The 19,326-nt window shown below is 33.6% G+C and overlaps 1 protein-coding gene across 3 annotated transcripts in view; it reads left to right on the forward strand.

Annotated features, from left to right (window-relative positions):
* The window catches only part of RNF180 (ring finger protein 180), a 204,411-nt gene that overhangs the window by 42,167 nt on the left and 142,918 nt on the right, over positions 1-19,326 (forward strand). For 2 of the 3 annotated variants that reach the window (XM_042940141.1, XM_042940147.1), the window contains exons 3-4: positions 6,239-6,334; positions 7,958-8,917. In XM_042940141.1, the coding sequence (XP_042796075.1) occupies positions 6,239-6,334; positions 7,958-8,917 (1,056 nt within the window). The remainder of the gene's footprint in view (positions 1-6,238; positions 6,335-7,957; positions 8,918-19,326) is intronic. The other variant, XM_042940154.1, reaches the window with a different exon arrangement.

The following is a 19,326-nucleotide window of genomic DNA, read 5'->3' on the forward strand; positions in this document are numbered from 1 at the left end:
AAAGATGCATATTGTAAACAAAAGAACAACCACTGAGGAGGAGAGGAGAAATAATTAGCTCTAAAGAGCCAGCAGTAAAAGACAGTAAAAGAAGAAAAACAGAAGAGGGATCATGAGACAAATAGGAAATAAGATACTGAATTTAAACTTGAACATATTGGTATTAACATTAAATGTAAGTGATATACATGCTTCAATTACAAATTTCAAACTGTATGTTTTTATAAGAAATTCACTGAAATATAAAATGAAATAATAACACATTTTTATCATCCCAACATAAATCAAAGGAGAACTGGAATTGCTATATTAATATCAGGCAAAGTAGATTTCAAAACTACAAATACTATTAAAAATAAAGAGATAATTTTCATAATTATGAAGTAATACGCCAGAAATGCATAACAATTTGAAGTATGTATGTAACTAATAGCAGAACTTGAAGCAAAAGCTGACAGAATTTAAAGAGCAAATGTATAAACCCATAATTATAGTTGGAAATTTCAGGGTTTGTTTCATAAACAAATATTCTTCATATTCTGTAGAGTAAGAATATTCTACATATTCTATAGAATAAGAAGACAGAAATTCAGTAAGAAAACATTACATTTAGACAACACAACTGACATTTATGAAACATATCCAACAACAGCAGAACAGGTATTTGTTTAAAGTGCAAATGTAGTATTCTTCAAGATATACCATTTGTTGGACCATTATTTAGATTTTAAAGAAAGAAAGTAATACCACATATGTTCTCTGAGGTACAATGAAATTAAATCAGAAAACAGTAGCAGAAAGTTATCTGAAACATCCTCAAATATTTGCGCATTAAAAAACGTACTTTAAAACTTAAAGTCAAAGAAGAAATCACAAGAAAAATTAGGAAATACTTGAAATTGAGTGGAAAGGAAAATGCATAAGCCATATATTGTAGGATGCAGATAAGGCAGTGGTCACAGGAAACTTTAGAGTGTAAGTACTTCTATTTGAAGAAAGGTCTAAAATCAATAATGTAAGCTTCCAGCTTGGTAAGAAAGCAAGAAGAGCATATTAAATCTTAAGTAAGCAACAGGAGGGGTGTCTGGGTGGCTCAGTCAGTTAAGTGTCTGACTTCAGCTCAGGTTGTGATCTGGTGGTTCATGAGTTCAAGTCCCGCTTCGGGCTGCGTGCTCACAGCTTGGAGCCTGGAGCCTGCTTTGGATTCTGTGTCTCCCTCTCTCTTTGCTCCTCCCCTGCTTGCACTCTGTCTCTCTCTCAAAAATAAATAAACATTAAAAGAAAAAAACCTGAAAAAAATTTTTTAAAAAAGTAAGCAACAGGAAGAAACTAACACCTGTCAGAAGTTAATAAAAAGGAAAATAGAATGAAATCAAAAGATATATTTTTAGACAATGAAATTAATATGTCACTAACTAGAGTGAACAAGAAAATACAGATAAAACACAAATGACTAATATTAGGGAAGAAGAGAGACATCATTATAGAGGCACTGACCTTAAAAGAATAATAACAATGTAGTGAAAAATTTTATGAAAAATTTGATAACCTAGATGGAATAAAACTTGAAAGAGATACAAATTATTTAAATGAATCAAGAGAAAATAGACTTTACGCACAGACCTACATCAATTAAAGGAGATGAATATGAGATGAAAACCTGTACCCTCCAAAAACAAACAAGTATTCTTTTTTTTCCCCATTCTTATTTATTTTTGAGAGAGAGAGAAGCAGGGAAGGGGCAGAGAGAGAGGGGGACAGAGGGAAAAAATAGATACTATTAGAAAAGATACCCACACATCAACACCTCTTATGAAGATAGTGTCAAAAATATTTGATAAAACATTAGTACAATTTAGTAATATATTATCATATATATAGTAAATGCTAAGGAATTTACAAAAAACCAGCAAGGAGTGAGTTTAGTACGTTTGTAGACTATAAGGTCAGTATGGTAATTCAACTATTTAAACTAGCCACAGAAGACTGCAGTAAGCAACTGGTAAAACGCCAGTTATGGCAGCATCAAAAAACATGAACAATTTAGGAATAAATTTACACATTATGTAATAAAAATTAGTTTAGCATTCATAAATCAATCAATATTATTCAGTGTATCAATAGAATAGAGAAGAAAAAAATGAACATTTTGGTACATGTGGCAAAATTATTTGATAAAACTCAATACCCATTCATGATAGAAACTCTCAGAAAATGAAGAAGGAAAATTTCTCAACTTGATAAAAGGCATCTGTGAAAAACCTACAGCTAAACTCAGTCATTGGTCAAAGAGACTTACTTTACTCTCTGATTGCGAACTACAGGGCTTCATTCTCACTGTTTTTTTTTTTTATTTTAAAAATTATTAAAATTTTTAAATTTACTTTTTCAGTTTTTATTTGAGTATAGTTGACACACAGTGTTACATTTTTAATTTAGATAGAATTTTTATCTCTAGACATACCATTTGTTTGTTGTTACTTTAAGACTTTTCTGTTTTTGTTTTATTCATGTTTTACTTTTAATGCTTGAACATATTTATAATAGCTGGTTTAATGTCTTTATCTGCTTATGCAGTCATTTCCACCTTTTTCTGGGTTTATTTCTGTTGCCTGATTTTTTCTGTTGGCTATGGGTCATTTTTGCTTTGCACGTATCTGGTAATTTTTTTTTGTAAGTTGGACATTTAGTTTTAATATTATTGAGTGTCTGAATATTATTATCTTCCTTTAAAGAGGTTTTTAGCAGGCATATAAATTACTAGTGATTGACTTTGATTCTTTGCAGGCCTAGTTTTAAATTTTTGTAGGTTGATTTCTAATAGGCTTTATTCTAGGGCTAATTTAGCTCTGCTCTTATGGCAGGACTCTTTAGAATCTACTAAATACCCAAGCTGTTCATTGAGATCTTGCTACTCTGGCTAATTGGAGCATGAATATCTTCCCAGCTTGCTGTGATCCGTGTGTGAATAGTTAAATTTACAGTTTACTAGCAGATGTCTTTTCCTTGGTAAATTTTCTTTATCTGGTTCTCTGGTATTTCACCCAACATGTGTTCATATTGGTATTCAACCAAAGATTTAAAGGAATCTCTGCAGTTCTCTGTAATTTTTTTCTATTTGTAGGCTTCTCCTTGCCAGTACCTTGTCTATAAACTCTAGCTATTTAGCCTCTGTACACTTAGATCTTCACTTTATCAGCAAGCCTTCTTCTATGTTCTTGGCTTCCTCCTCCCTACATAAAGATTCTAGAATTTCCCCAGGGCAGAAATCAAGGGTGATTTTTAGGCTCCCCTCATTTATGTTTCTCTTCTCAGTGTTCACAGTCCTGCCATTTATTTTGTCCAAGGTCTTATACAATTTTTTTTAAAAATATATTTCCCTAGTATTATCTATTATAATGCTGAGAGCATATCTAATTCCACTTACTTTAGGATTGCCAGAATCAGAAATAATCAATTTATTTCCTTTTCACTTGAGCCAATTTTTAAATAAAATTGTAATCATGTAAGTGTAATTAAATATATTCTCCCATTAAAACAATTATGAGAAAGTTAAAGTCTCCTTTTAGTAACTCCTACCCTTGGTCTTTCTTCCTTAAAATCTAACCAATGTTGGGGCACCTGGGTGGCTCAGTCAGTTAAGCGGCCGACTTCAGCTCAGGTCATGATCTCGCAGTCTGTGAGTTCGAGCCCCGCGTCGGGCTCTGTGCTGACAGCTCAGAGCCTGGAGCCTGTTTCTCCCTCTCTCTGACCCTCCCTGTTCATGCTCTGTCTCTTTCTGTCTCAAAAATAAATAAATGTTTAAAAAAAATTAAAAAAAAAAATCTAACCAATGTTAGCAACTTACTACATGGCCTTTTAGGGACTTTTTATATCCATTTTTGTTTGTTTCCATAGAAAAGCCATAATACTGCTCATCTAATTTTAGGTTATATATGCTTTTAATATCATAGTTCAGAGTGCATTTATTTCTTTCACCTGACTTTTTTTAAAAGAACAAAGAGTATGTAGCAGCAATGCATGTTATTAGTACAAACAAATCTAGTTCACATTCTTTATATGCTGTAGTACTATTTTTAGCAAGAATAGACATTGGTCCTCAGTAGCTCATCTTCTACACTTGCTACAAATGCTTTCCATCTTTTTTAGGCATCTCTAGCTACCCTGGAATGTTGCCCCATTTTTCTCTTGTCCAAGTACTCCTCTTGCCTGGAGACAGACAGACTTACTCACCGCCTGTGATAGTTACCCAGGACCTTTTCTGTTTCTGGTTTTCACCTGTTTGACATGGACCATTCTTTGTGTTGTTCTCATCTATTATGTACTTGGAACTTAGATACATTGTGCTTTTATTTCTTCGCTAATCTTTCACAGGTTCCTCATAATTTCTGATTCATTGAAATCTCCCCATCTGTATTTCCTAATTCAGCGGTTGGGTTCTTTTTGTAAATGTCTTGTATTGGTTTTTTGTTTTGAGAGAGAGGATCAACTGGAATATGTACTCACTTTACCACCTTGAAACCAGTAATTTCTTCGCTCTGCCTGAATTTTTCCATCTTCTGTTTTATGAGAATCTAGAATAAAATAAACCTTTGTGTGTCGTAGTATCTCCTCCTCTCTTCCTCACTTTGTTTCCATTCAGTAATATGTTCTTCATTTTGGCCTGGGCCTGCCTGGCTATTTCTCATTATTCTCACTGTTGACATGGTAAGTTGCATTTTGTTAGCCAGAATTAAAGTTCAGGCATCATTAATAGAACTGTAAAGTAACTCTTTGGCCCACTATAAATCCTTTTCAACAGACTTTGTATTGGTCAGTGAAGTATTTTCTACTTGTGTTGTAGATTTTTAAAATATTAGAATTAGAAAATTTTGAAACCTTTTAACAAGAGTATTTTTTCTCCATTATAAATAAATAAATATATATAAAATACAATTGTGTACAGTGTACAAAATAGTGAAATGTGGTCTAACATACAACAATATCTCCTGTCCTTTCCTCTTTTAATTTACTTCATGATTTTTTAAGAGCCTGACAGAAATTAGATTAAGATGGCTTCTTTATAGATCTTTCTGATATATAAATACATCTTCCTGAAACTTTTCTTGTATATGGGGCCACCATTTAGTATCTTAATATGTATGAATGGAAGAGAAAAGTGATATAGGGCCCAGAGGAACCAGCTTGGGAGATTAAACCTAGAAATTCAGGGTGATCTTGGTTCCAAGTCACAATGTAAATTATTCATTGAAAGGTTCTTAAAGACATTCAGTCTTCTTTCATTCGTGTAACTATGAATACAAACTTAGAAAGGATGTTTAGCAATTTCCTTGTTTATTTTGTTAATCCAATTATGGTATCTAGTTGTGTAACTGCTTGGGAAATTTAAAAAGAATTGTGCAACTTGGAAACACTATATCTATGTAAAATCTCACCTTGGACATGGGTCTGTGGGCAGAAGCCTTATTTTTCCCTGTTATTCTCAAGCAACTCTTTTTTGCCATCATAGAATGTCATTCTGTATACTCAGAAGGGACCTTAGCAACTATCTAGAAGTATTTTACAGGTGAAGAAACTGAAACCCAGAGGGGTAAAATAATTGGCCTAAGGTTCACTAAGGTCATAAACAGTCATACATCTCCATGCTGCTCTGTCCTGCATTTTTTTGATACGTGTATCGCTTCACCTATATCATAGTTATTTTTACATATCTATTTCAGAAAGCCAAAAGTATCTCTCTTTGAAATATTTTTTGTTCTAACACAGCTGAAATATAGTTGGGGCTCTTCCAGCTGCCTACACAATTCTTCTTCTCCCTCATCCTCTTGTACTTTTCTTGAGCATCTTGATAGATTATATAGCAACTCCTTTATTCTGTCATTAGTAGAGTACAGATGGAATAAGAGATGAAAGGCCCAGGAAAGTTGTCATGAATGGCGCTGTTTTTTCTTACACCCAGGAAAAAAGAAGAGGGTGCCAGATTTTTCTATTGAGTGTCTTATTGCTAAATTTTAAATTTAATTTGATGCTTTTTTTTTTAATTCCCAAGTGGTTATTCCCTGAAAAAAATTTTTTTTTGTCTTTGTGGGTTTAAGGAGGGAGTGAGGAGAAGAGAGCAGTGTATATTTTCTTCCTGGCTAAAACTAGATGTGTATTTTTGTGTTTTACTCAAACATGAAATTCGTTAAATAAATCCAGAACCTGGTAATGACTAATATCATGCATTTTTATACAACAGGATAGACATGATTCAGCTGATGATCAAAATATTTGTCATGTGTGGCACATGGATATAGAAGCTCTTCCAGAATGGATAAACTGCCTAATACAAAAAGTAAGTTCCTTAGTTTCTGAGTACAATTAGGAATGTAATCCTTTCAAGTTTTTTTATCCTCATTCTAGAGCTATTTTTTATTGAATACATGGTTTCAAGAGATAAGAAAGGGTGTATAACACTTGATTGCATTTACTGGCTTCATTATTACTGGAGTGTTATAGGTACTTTTCACCCTCAGACTTTGAACTTGGTATTTCCCCTTCCTTGATTGCTCTTGCCACAATTAATCCCCTCTTCCTTCATTTCCATATGTCTTAATCACAATGAGGCATTGCCTGTGCAAACTATCAATTGCCCTTCCCCACTATTACCACTCTTCACACTTCCTTTCTCCCTTTTCTGTTTTATATACCTATTTATATTTTACATATGCACACACACACAATAAGTAATATATAGTACTGGTAAATATGCATACGTGTATATGACATGTATAAATATAAACATTACTGCACGTGCGCGCGCACACACACACACACACACTTTCCCACATACATATATGGCTTACTGATCCTGTTAATTGCCTAGCTCCCCTATTAGAATATAAGTTCCATGAAGTCAGAAGTTTTTCTCTGTGGTTTATTAGTGTATCTTTTAGATACACCTAGAATAGTGCCCAATGACTGAATGAAATATCCTGCATCATTCGTGTATCTACACACATATAAAATAAAGTAGATAAGTAATGACCGTCAGTGGTACAATCAAAATCAAATTACCACATTTTTAAGTCTCCTTGATGAAATATTATAAGAGCAGGAACTCATTTTGTTGACATTATAGTATCATTATTTCTCGCAATTCAAAACACCTATGTATTAGAAAACTATAAGTAATATGATTTTGGAAAAGTATAGCTGCCATTCTCCAATGACTTTCTTTGTTGTTGTTAAAAAACAACATCTGATAGGTATCCCTTGCATTCATTCTCACATTGTAATGATTTCCTGGGAACATGCCAATACGCTGGTTTTAAGTGTCCTGAACTTTACAAAATGTATCAGGATGCTACAGATGTTCCACTACCTCTGTTGAAAAAATAATTTTTAGCTAGTTTATTATTAATTTCCCATTTGAATATAGAAACTGTACTCTGATGTACGCAACCAATATCTTTTGGTTGTATGTAAAAAGGCAGGAAGAGCTTTATTCTGTTGGTTGGGTAAAGTTCCCTCCCACAGTGTTTGGTATGCAAGAAGTGTATCAAAACAGACACTTTTCTGTGAGATTTTACTTGCAAATTAAGCTCTGTAGACTGATTTGCTTCCTGGTTCCATAGTGTATTTTTCTTTTCATTAATTCACACTGCATCCATATTCAACCTATTGTTTGAGAGAGTCTTTTAGAATTCTTAGGAGTATTGTTGAGATGGGCATAATGTATAATATGTTATTCTAGAACTTTGGAGTTGCTTATCTCTGTTTATTAAAAGGCTTATTTCCATTTATTGGTCTGTCTACTAATCAGAAAACAGGAAGCTAGCCTTTTCTGTGGCATAGAAAACTTTCATGTGGTTGGCTTAAAAAAAAACAAAAAACAAAACACAAAACAAAACAACTCACATTCTCTTTGGTTACTTTACAATGAAAGCATTGTCTTATTTTCCTTTATTACCTGTAGGCCCAGTGGACAGTTGGAAAACTGAATTGCCCTTTCTGTGGGGCCCGTTTAGGGGGCTTTAATTTTGTCAGCACTCCAAAATGTTCCTGTGGCCAGCTTGCAGCTGTACATCTCTCTAAGAGCCGGACTGATTATCAGCCAACACAGGCAGGCCGACTAATGAGACCATCGCTGAAATACTTGTCACATCCTAGAGTTCAGTCAGGTTGTGACAAGGAAACTCTGCTCACAGGTGGCACCTCCAAAAACAGAAATCACAGGCTTTTAAATATGGCCCAAAATAATAATGGCCCTGGAAGATTAACAGAAGCACTCTGCCTGGAGGTACGGTCAACATATTTTCAGATGAAGAATGAAAAACTGCTCTTCAAAGCATCAGATCCAAAATACCAGCTTTTTGTTCCTCAGCTTGTGACGGGCAGATGCACTACAAGAGCTTTTCATAGGAAATCACATAGTTTGGATCTGAACATCAGTGAGAAACTGACATTATTACCCACTTTATATAAAATACATAGTAAGACTGCTGCCTTTCCCAGGCTAAATGAAACACAGCCTATTCACCTTTCAGGCTTGCCTTTAGAATCTAGTAAAAATAACTGTTCCTTTCAGATTTCATCCAATTTTGATCCTAATATGCTGCTGCAAAGATTTTCAGTGACTCCCCGTGAGACCCAGACACAAAGAGGAGGAGAATTTCAGTGTGGTCTAGAAGCTTCCGCAGTGTACACTGACCATGCTAGTTCTAACAACCTGACTTTCCTGATGGACCTGCCCTCAGCTGGTCGGAACATGATAGAGGCCTCGGACCAGGAAGAACACCTCTCTCCACTGGACTTCCTGCGCTCGGGCACTTTCTCATTGGGTGCCATTAATCAGAGGCTCAATAAAAGAGAAAGGAGCAAGTTGAAAAATCTGAGAAGGAAACAACGAAGGCATGAAAGATGGCTACAGAAGCAGGTAATTTTTTTGAGAGTTTACTAAAAATTCTGTATTACTAATACTGTGCTCTGGAGAAAGGAGCTAACTTTGGATACCTATATTATAAAAACATGGTTTTAATGAGTATTGGAAGGACATTTCTGTCTAGGTAAACTTAATAATCATGTACCTCTCTTATGATTGACAGATATAAGCCTGTCTCTGTGCTCACCTATGTTTAGAAAATGTCCTTTTGTGAGATTTTCCCAATTCTAATATTTTACGCAAATATTAATCATGATATTGAGATGAGATTGTCATATTATTTTAAATTTATTCATGTTAGGATTGTTTACGGCAATTTTATTTCAGGTTAAGTTGAAACAAAACAGTTTTTCTAATTAAATCCAATCTAGTGCCAAATTCATTGACTTTCATCACTTTTAGCTTAAATGGATATTTTCAAGGAGCCTTATGTAATTATATGCTCACATGATCCAGATATAGTTTACTGTGCTAAGTTATGAAATTCATCTTGGTAATAATTGACCCTTACTGTAATTTTATAGGAAAGTGTGCTTCTCTATGGTTTAAACTTCTGTCCCTATAATGATTTGTTCAAAAGCCATTATGTGAAGGCACTGAATAATAAATTGCAGGTGCTGAGGAGACCAGTGGAAGCCAATGGATGAGGTGCTCATGAAAATTTGAAAGTTTGAGGACCGGTATTTTCTATGTAAACTTTTTTCAAAAATTGCCTTTGTTATTTACTTGTTCATAATAAATAGCAATCCTTATTAATCAGTATGTTGAATATCAACAATGTCCTTAGAGCTTAAATATAGAAAGCTGCAACTGTGCATAATAATTCATTATTTTAAACAAGCGAACTTGTTATTTGTGATTCTAGTCATAGATTGAATACAATAAAATTACTGTGAGTGCTTCAATCAGGTTAATTATTTTTCATTGTCTGGTTGGATAGTATAATTATAGGTCATTACTACATTTTTGAGTGGATGCTGACAAGAGGATTGCAGTTTGATTTATTTGCAAGTGATGGCGTAATGTGGCATCAAGGCATATATTGTAGATTGTAAAAAAATGAATATATTTTAGCATCATTATAATATACTTCACAGCTTAATTTATCGAAGCTGTAAAATACAGTATTTTTAATTGAAAATTTGACTTAAACCCATAGATACATTGGAGATGATCATATATTATGTTAATATTCAGAAATAATACCTGAAAAATAAGGTAGAGAGCTCTAAAATAATTTAACAAATAGAAATTTAAAAGAAATATACTTGCTCTGTTCTGTAAATATATGCGGACAACATCCTTGCAATTTAAAAAATGTGTTTAGTTTTTAGGCTGGGTACTTCTGAAAAGTTCATCTATATTACCGATTCCTTTCAGCATAGGAACACTGTACTTCATACAGTTTAGAGCAAAGCAAGACCAACATCAGTGGGTTTTTGTTTGTTCGTTTGTTTGTTTTTATGAAGTTACTTTTATTCATTCACATACGTGTATTTTAGCCAGCCTGCCTGGCTAATGGATCAGAATGAATGAATTCTAGTCAGATCTGTGACACTTCAGGATAGGGGGTAATATGGCAGGACCCTAAGAGGTTTGGTTGGTTGCACAGGAGATATAGGCAAACAAATGCCGATAGATCGTCCGCTTAGCTGTAGCAGCGTGGAAATGACAGTTAGTGATGCGAGCACACACCATGGTTAGAGCCAGAAAGAAGAAAAATTTTCAACTGTTTTGCTAAGTGAAACAAAAGGATAAATCCTAGAAAGATTTAGTATTTGAGATAAATTAATGGTTTAGCTATTCAGTTCATTCCGTGTTTAGTAAAGAGTAGTTAATTCTGTAAACATTTATCAAATATGTGTTTCATATACCATGCCTTTGAGTAATGACTTCATCATAGATCCTGCCCTTTTTTAAATAAGGAAGATAAGCATACAAGATATAAAGGCAAAGTTATCCATTAATGATAAATTTTTTTAAGTTTAAAATAATTTCGTTGGGAAATCTAGATTTCTGACTTTCATTTGATATTTTTAATGATTTTTTTCACAAGCTAGACATCTTTATGTGGCATTTACCTAGTGTTATTGACACTAGAAAAACTTATTTAAATTTTTGAAGCTTTGGGGTATAAATGAGACTAACATTGAAACAGAAACTATAGCCAACTTTCAGTGTTTTATTCAACAGATGTTAATTAAACATCTACTTTGGGGGAAGATAGTGCTGAGCGAACTTGGTTTTTTTATTCATCATAGTCTTTTTGAGTGTTTTGTTTTAGTTTTTGTAATTATTATGCAATAAAATTGATTTATTCTTGGCATATAGCTCTATGATCTAAATACACAGGTTCATATAACAGCCACCATGATGGGGATACAGGATAGTTTCATCAACCTCAGAATCTCCCTTCTGCCTGTGTAATTGTGCCTTGATTATATCTTTATAATCATATCTTTGCCCTACCTCTAATCTCTGAAAAACACTGATTTGTTCTCTATTACTTTAGCTTGTCTCTTTGATGATGTTATAAATAATAATGTAATGTTATAAAATTAGAATCATATATAACTTCTAGAGACTGGCTTCTTTTACTCAGTACAGTTGCCTGTGAGAACCGTCTAAGTTATTTCATATATCTACTGTTTGTTCTTTTTTATTGTTCAGTAATATTCCATCATATTAATAAACCAGTTTGTTCACCTGTGATGGCAGGTGAGTAGTTCCAGTTGTTTTGGCAATTATGAGTAGAGCTGTTAGAAGCATTTCTGTTCTTTTTGTGTGTGTGTGTGAACCTAAGTTTTTTCATTTCTCTAGGGTAAATAGTAAGATTACTGGATCATATGGTAAGCATATATTTAACTTTATTGGAAACTGTCAAATTGTTTTCCAGTTTGGAAATGGCTATACTCTTTTGTATTCCAAGACAGGATGTATGGGAATTTGCTTTGCTGTCACTCCTCACCAACACCTGGTAGTCTCAGTATTTTTTATATTGTCATAAGTAGATAGGTAGTTGTATCACATTGTGGTTTCAGCTTGCAATTTCCTAATGGCATTTTCCTTATGATGTTGAACATTTTTCATGTGCTTATTTGTCCATTTGTATATATTGTTTAGTGAAGTGTCTGTTTAAATCTTTTAGTTATCTTTAATTGGGTTGTGTTCTTTGTGTTGAGTTGTAAAAGTTCTTTGTATAGTTTGGATGTGAGTTTTTCATTGCTTGTGTGATGTGTAAAGATTTTCTCTGAGTTTGTAGCTTGTCTTTTCATTCTCTTAACATTTTTTTCCTATAAAAACATATTTAATTTTGATGAAATCTGATTTCTCATTTTTTAAAATCAGTTATGCCGTTGGTGTCATATCTAAGATCTCTTTTGCTTAACTCTAGGTTACAAAGATTTTCTCCTGTGGTTTTGTCTAAAAGTTCTATAATTTTAAGTTCCCCATTAAGAACTAGGATTCATTTTGAGTGTATTTTCTCAATACGGTGTAAGGTTAGGTCAAGATTTCTTGTTTTGCATAGAGATGCTCGATTGCTCCAGTACCATTTGTTGAAGACACTGTCCTTTGTCCATTGAAATGTTTCTGCAGCTTTATCGAAGATCATTCGGCTGTGTGTGCGTGGGTCTATTTCTGGATTCTCTTACCTTCAGTTCATTTTGGGGTCTCTCTCATTGCCAGTAGTTCTTTGTCTTAGTTATCATAGCTTTATAATAAGGCATAAAATAGGATTCTAGAATTCCTCTAACTTGTTATTTTTCAAACTTGTTTTACTTATTATATAGTTCCTTTGACTTCACATATAAAATTTAGAATTGGCCTGTTTATGTTTACAAAAAAACCTTGTTGGTATTTTAATTGTATTATATGAAATCTACAGATCAACTTCGGGAAACTGAAATCATTACTATGTTGATTTTCTTAATCCTTGAACGTGGTATGTCTCTCCTTTTATTTAGGTCTTTGATTTCTCTCATCCACATTTTTGCACTTTTTATCATTCAGAACTTGTGCATGTTTTGTCAGATTTATACCTACTTACTTTTTGGTGTTATTCATTTTAAAAAATTGTTGAAAATTGTGTATTACTAGTGTACACAAACACAATTGTTTTGACTTTGTGTCTTCTTATGTTGAAGGTACAGATCTCTGACATCTTTTATCAGATTTATCTCTCAGTATTCATATTTTTTATACTGTTGTTAAATGATATTGTTTTCTTAAATTTCAATTTCCAGTTGTTCATTGATAATATGTAGAAATAAAATTGAGTTTATATGTTGATCTTGTGTCTTAGAACTTTTCTAATCTTACCTATCTGGATCCCATTGTGTTTTCTACTTAAATGATCATATCTGTAAAGAAAGACAGCATTACTTCTTCCTTTCCAATCTGGAATTTGTTTCTGTTTTTTGTGTTACTAAAGTAGCTAGAACATCCAGCACAATACTGAGTAAAGATGAGGAGAACAGACATCCTTGTCTTTTTCCTGGTATTAGGATGAAAGCATTCAGTCTCTCGTCATTAAGTAACATGTCAGTTTTAGGTGTTGTGTAGATGCGCTTTATAAGGTGGAGGAAGTTTCCTTATATTCCAAGTTTGCTAAAAGTTGTAAATGGATGTTGAATTTTGTCAGGTGTTTTTTCTGCATCGATTGATACGATTATGCATTTTCAGTATTAGTACCGATTAATCAGTCCCACAGTAAGCACCACTTTATTATGTTGTATTCTATTCCTGTATATAGCTGGATACTACTTGCAATATTTATTTGTGAGATTTTTTTTTTTTTAACCTCTGTACAGGAAGGATATTGACCTGAAGTTTTCTCTCTTTTTGTACTGTCTTTGTGTGTTTTGGTATCATGACAGTACTAGCCATGTAAAAAGAGTTAGGAGATAATCTTTCCTCTTCTATTTCCTAGAAAATATTATGAAGAATTGATGTCATTTTTTCTTAAATATTTGGCAAGGAAACTTTCTGGGCCTGAAGATTTCTTTTTTGGAAGATTTTTGACTAGTAATTCAATTTCTTCAGTAGTTGTAGGACAATTTATGTTACCTGTTTCATTTTGAGTACATTTCAGTAGTTGTTTTCAATTAATTATCTAAGTTTGTATTGTTGAAATTATGTGTTTAGTATTGTTCATAATATTCCTTTATAATTATTTTAATGTCTCTTGGGTCTGTAATGACATCTTCTTTTTAATCCTTACCATGCCAGTTTGTTTCTTTTTCTTTTTCCTTTTTTTAAATTTTATTTTAGTTTTGCTAGAGGTTTATCGATTTTATTGATCTTTTCAAAGAACCAGCCTTGGGTTTCAATTATTTTTTCTATTGTTTGCTATTTTTAAGTTCTTAATTTCTACTCTTACCTTTAATATTGTCTTCATTTTCCTTGCTTTGACTTCATTTTCTTTTCTCTTAGAAAAAAATACTTTGTGATAGAAACTTATCAAGTGGAAAATTTTTTTTCTCATCTAAGCATTTAATTCTATAAACTTCCCTTTAGTTACTGAATTACCTACATCCTGTGACTTTTATGTTGTATTTTTATTATAATTCAGTTCAAACCATTTTCTAATTTCCTTTGAGACTTCTTTTTTGGCCCACCTTGTTGGTCTAAGTGGTTAGTATGATCATGAAAAGACTGAAATACTAGCATTTTGAGGAAATTAATAAAAAATTTCTTCCTGGGGAAAATAGTTCTTCCTTTCGGTTAAGGGAAGGTAAAGCTGTCTCTAGTATTGTTGCATAATATTTTTTAATTTAAGTCTATGTAATATGAATAAAAGAAAATATCTCTTAAAGAGATATCTTTAAGACCCCAGGAAGCTATTGTGAAAAGAGAATTTACCTTACCTTTCTGTGGAGTGTTGTGCATGAGAATATAAAATAATTGACCAAATATCATGGTTTGTAATAAATCATTGAACTTCTACAATGACTATGATATATTGTAGTCATAAAACATAATTATTTTAAATGAGTTCAGACTCATTTAATAGAATTAAATTAATTAAATGAGCTAAGACTACTTGTATTATTACAAAGGTATGATTTAGACACTTGGGAGAATAGAAGCCAAGAAATTATATTAAGGACCCGCTTATAGTTTATCTAGAAAAGATATTTTCCACAAGGCACTAAATTTCATTTTCATGGATTTGTCACAGTGATCATTTTGAACTTTGCATAAATTTCAAAGGAGTTCATTTAATCATTTACACTTGATTTGTCATCTTCAAATTATGCACAAATCATATTCCAAATACATATTTGGTTGTCTCTTTAAAAGAGGAATTTTTGCATATCTGAATTATAATAGTAATCCACCTATTGAACAATTATTCCCAATTTTTTCTCTTTGTCCAGCAGAAAATTAATGGTTTATTGACAGAAAAAGCCTTAGTAATGAAAATCTGACATTTAGAATTACATGCCACAGATCTTACTGGTTTCATTAAACATAGAAACATAGTCACGAAATGGTCTTTTAGGAAAGAACATCATGACTTTTAGTTATAGGGAGACAAAGTATTATTTATTTCTCTGTCTACTTTGTGTAAATTTATTTTTTCAGTTTAAGTTTGTCACTCTTCTTTTTCTTTTTTTATTGAGTTATAGTTAACATACAGTGTTATTTTAATTTCAGGTGTACAATATATGATGCAACAATTCTATACATTACTCAGTGCTCATCAAGATTAGTCTACTCTTAATCCCATTCACCTATTTCACCCATTCCCCACCTACCTCCCCTCTGGCAAACATCAGTTTGTTGTTTGCATTTAAGAGTTAGTTTTTGTTTGTCTCTTTTTTCCTTTGTTTATTCATTTGTTTTGTGTCTTAAATTTCACATATGAGTGAAATCATACAGCATTTGTCTTTCTCTGTCTGACTCATTTCACTTAGTATAATACCTTGTCCATCCATGTTGTTGCGAATGGCAAGATCTCATTCTTTTTTATGGCTGAGTAATATTCCACCATGTCTGTCTGTGTGTCTGGATACATATACATACACACCACATTTTACTTATTTATCCATTTATGGATGGATGTATACTTGGGTTGTATCTCTGTCTTGGTTCTCATAAATAGTGCTGTAGTAAACATAAGGGTACGTATATCTTTTTAAATTAATGTTTTCATTTTCCTTGGGTAAATATCCAGTAGTGGAATTACTGAATCATATGCTAATTCTATTTTTGATTTGCTGGGGAGCATCCATAATGTTCTCCATAGTGGCGGCACCAATTTGCATTCCTAGCAACAGTACATGAGGGTGCATTTTCCTACATATTTTCGTCAGCACTTGTTATTTCTTGTCTTTTTTACTTTAGCTGTTCTGACAGATATGAAGTGATAACTCATTGCAAATTTTATTTGCATTTCCTTAATGATTAATAATATTAGACATCTTTTTTTTCTTTTTTTTTTTTTTTTACATTTATTTTGATTTTTGAGAAACAGAGTGAGACGAAGCGTGAGTGGGGGAGGGGCAGAGAGAGAAGGAGACACAGAATCTGAAGCAGGCTCCAGGCTCTGAGCAAGTGGTCAGCACGAATCCATGAACCATAAGATAATAACCTGAGCCAAAGTTGGACGCTTAACCAACTGAGCCACCCAGGCGCCCCATATTAAACATCTTTTTATGTTGCCTGTTGACCAACTCTCTTCATTTTATTAGTGTAACAACATTTAGGGCTTGCTCAATAAGTTGATACTTCTACATTTGTTCTACCTTCCAGGAAGTCACCCTCAACTGAGAAAATAAGATACAAATAAGTTGTCAAAAAGGCATAAGCAAATACCTTAACTTTGTTTTCCTGCCATTTCAACTGATTTCAAAATACAGGTAAATGAATAACTGTATATAGAGCAAAAGTATGTAGAATTGATAATTCCCTTATCTTAAGATCTAAATTTTCTAATGCTTAGCACAATACTCTATGCATAGTAGGTAATCAGGGATTTTTTTAATAAAAGCTTTTTTTTATTTTAGCATAGTTTTTGGATTTTTTATAAAAGTTGTGAAACTAGTACAGAGAGTTCCCCTATGCCAACACCTAGTTAACCCTATTATTAGTAACTTACATTGGTATGGTACATTTACCATTAATCAGTATTGATATATTATTATTAACTAAATTTTATATTTTATTCACAATTCTGTAGTTTTTATCTAAAGTTCTTTTTTTCTGTTCTAGGATCCTATCCAGGGTACCACATTTTATTACATTTAGATACCATGTCTCATTAGGCTCCTCTTGCCTTTGCCAATTTCTCAGACTTTCCCTGTTTTTGATGACCTTGACAGTTTTGAGGAATGCTGATTAGCTATTTTGTAGAATGTCCCTCAAATAAGATTGCCTCATGGTTGTTTCGTGATTAGACTGGAATTATTTTTAAACAATTTTTTTAAGTTTATTTATTTATTTTGAGAGAGGCAGAGCATGAGCAGGGGAGGGGCAGGGAGAAAGGGAGAGAGGGAGAATTCCAAACAGGCTCCATGTGGTCAATGTGCAGAGCTCAACATGGAACTGGGACTCATGAAACCATGAGATCATGACCTGAGCTGAAATGAAGAGTCAGATGGTCAACCAACTGAACCACCCAGGTGCTCCTAGACTAGGATTATAGATTTTGTCATGGGTCCCCAACACTACCTCCACATTCAATGATTCACTAAAAGGACTCACAACACTCACCCTATAGTCACACCCACATCTGTGTATTATTATAGTATAAGGATACAAACCAACATCAGCAAAGGGAAAGGTGCATGGGGCAAATTCTGGAACAAACCAGATAGAGCTTCCAAGAGTCCACTGAGTTCTGTAAAATGAACTTAGTTCTTCCATCAACAAGTTGTGACAACATGTTCAATGTTGTATGCCAGGAAATCTTATTACAGAGTCAATGCCCAGGGTTTTTATTGGAGGCTGGCCATGTGGACACCTTCTGCCTGGAACATACCAAAATTCTGGACTCCAGAAAGAAAGCAGGTAATCGGCATAAACCATATGTTTTTGTTTAGACATGAAGCACAGTGAGCCAGTCTTATCAGTTAGGTTGATGAGCCCTCCAGAAATTGAAATACTCAGATGTCAATCAAGGGCCAACCTTTTAAGTGTAGATAGATATGCTACATTAGCACTTTTCTGGACATGGGTTTTGGGGAAGAAGACCACAGAGATAAAATGCTGTTTTCATGACATAAGACATCATGTCAAGGATATATACTACTGACATGACATCAGTACTGATGCTAGCCCAGGAATGGGGGAGGGGGAATAATAATAATTATCACACTTACATATCCCTTATGTATTGCTGCTGTAACAAATAACCAAAAACATAGTAGCTGTAAACAATATAGTTTTATCATCTTATAGTTCTGGAGGCCACATTCTGAAAATTGGATGTTATGGGGCTAAAATCAGTATGTTGAAAGGGTTGCCTTCCCCCTAGAGGCCCTGGGGTGGAATCTGTTACTTGGCCTGTCTCTGTTTCTTGGTTTGTGTCTTCCTTCCAGCAGCAGCATCATTCCAACCTCTGTTTCTTCTGTCACTTCTTCTCTTTGACCTATTTAGGGGCCCTCGTAATTATACTGGCCCACCTGGAATATGCAAAGTAATCTCCCCATTTTAAGGCATAAGTTGATCACAACTGCAAAAGTCCCTTTTGCCATGTAAGATAACATATTCAGAAGTTCAGGGATTAGGACATGGACATCTTTCGGGAGCCATTATTTTGCCTACCTCATGAAGCTTACTATAGGCTGGGTATTTTTCCGAGCTCTTGATTTCATCTAATTTTACACCATTTTATGAGATAAGTTCTATTGTCAACATTTTATGGATGGAGTAACTAAGTATTGGAGAGGTTAAATAACTTCCCTAGGCCCACAAACCTAGTATGTGGCAGATGTAGATCCCAAACTCCATGCTGAAAAGTGACCTCTCAAGAAAGATTTCCCACATGTTTTATCATTCTTAGATGATTAAGAAAACATTTTATCATATACCTTAATTTTTCTTTCATCCTTTTGTTCATTTAACTGGTATCTGTTGGGTAGATGACTCTTGGCCAGAAGCTATACTAAATATTGAGGTTACAACAATGAATGAAATATGATTCTTTGACTCAGGGACCTTTGAGTGAAGGGGGAAGGCACATATGAGTATCAGTGATCTTTTTCTTAACGCATTTGCAGAAATGTTGTATCATCATGATGTTTGGACAACAGCTTTTTAAATCCAGGATTGTTTTGGATTTAACAAATGTTGGATTTAACAAACAGACCTTGAGATACACTGAGAATCCCAGAGCAGTCCCAAAGAAAGTAAGCTTGGTTGGGGAAGGGTAGGAAGATTATGCAGAAGTGAGAAGA

This window comes from Panthera leo, chromosome A1 (genome assembly GCF_018350215.1).
Source record: "Panthera leo isolate Ple1 chromosome A1, P.leo_Ple1_pat1.1, whole genome shotgun sequence".
Taxonomy (NCBI): Eukaryota; Metazoa; Chordata; class Mammalia; order Carnivora; family Felidae; genus Panthera; species Panthera leo.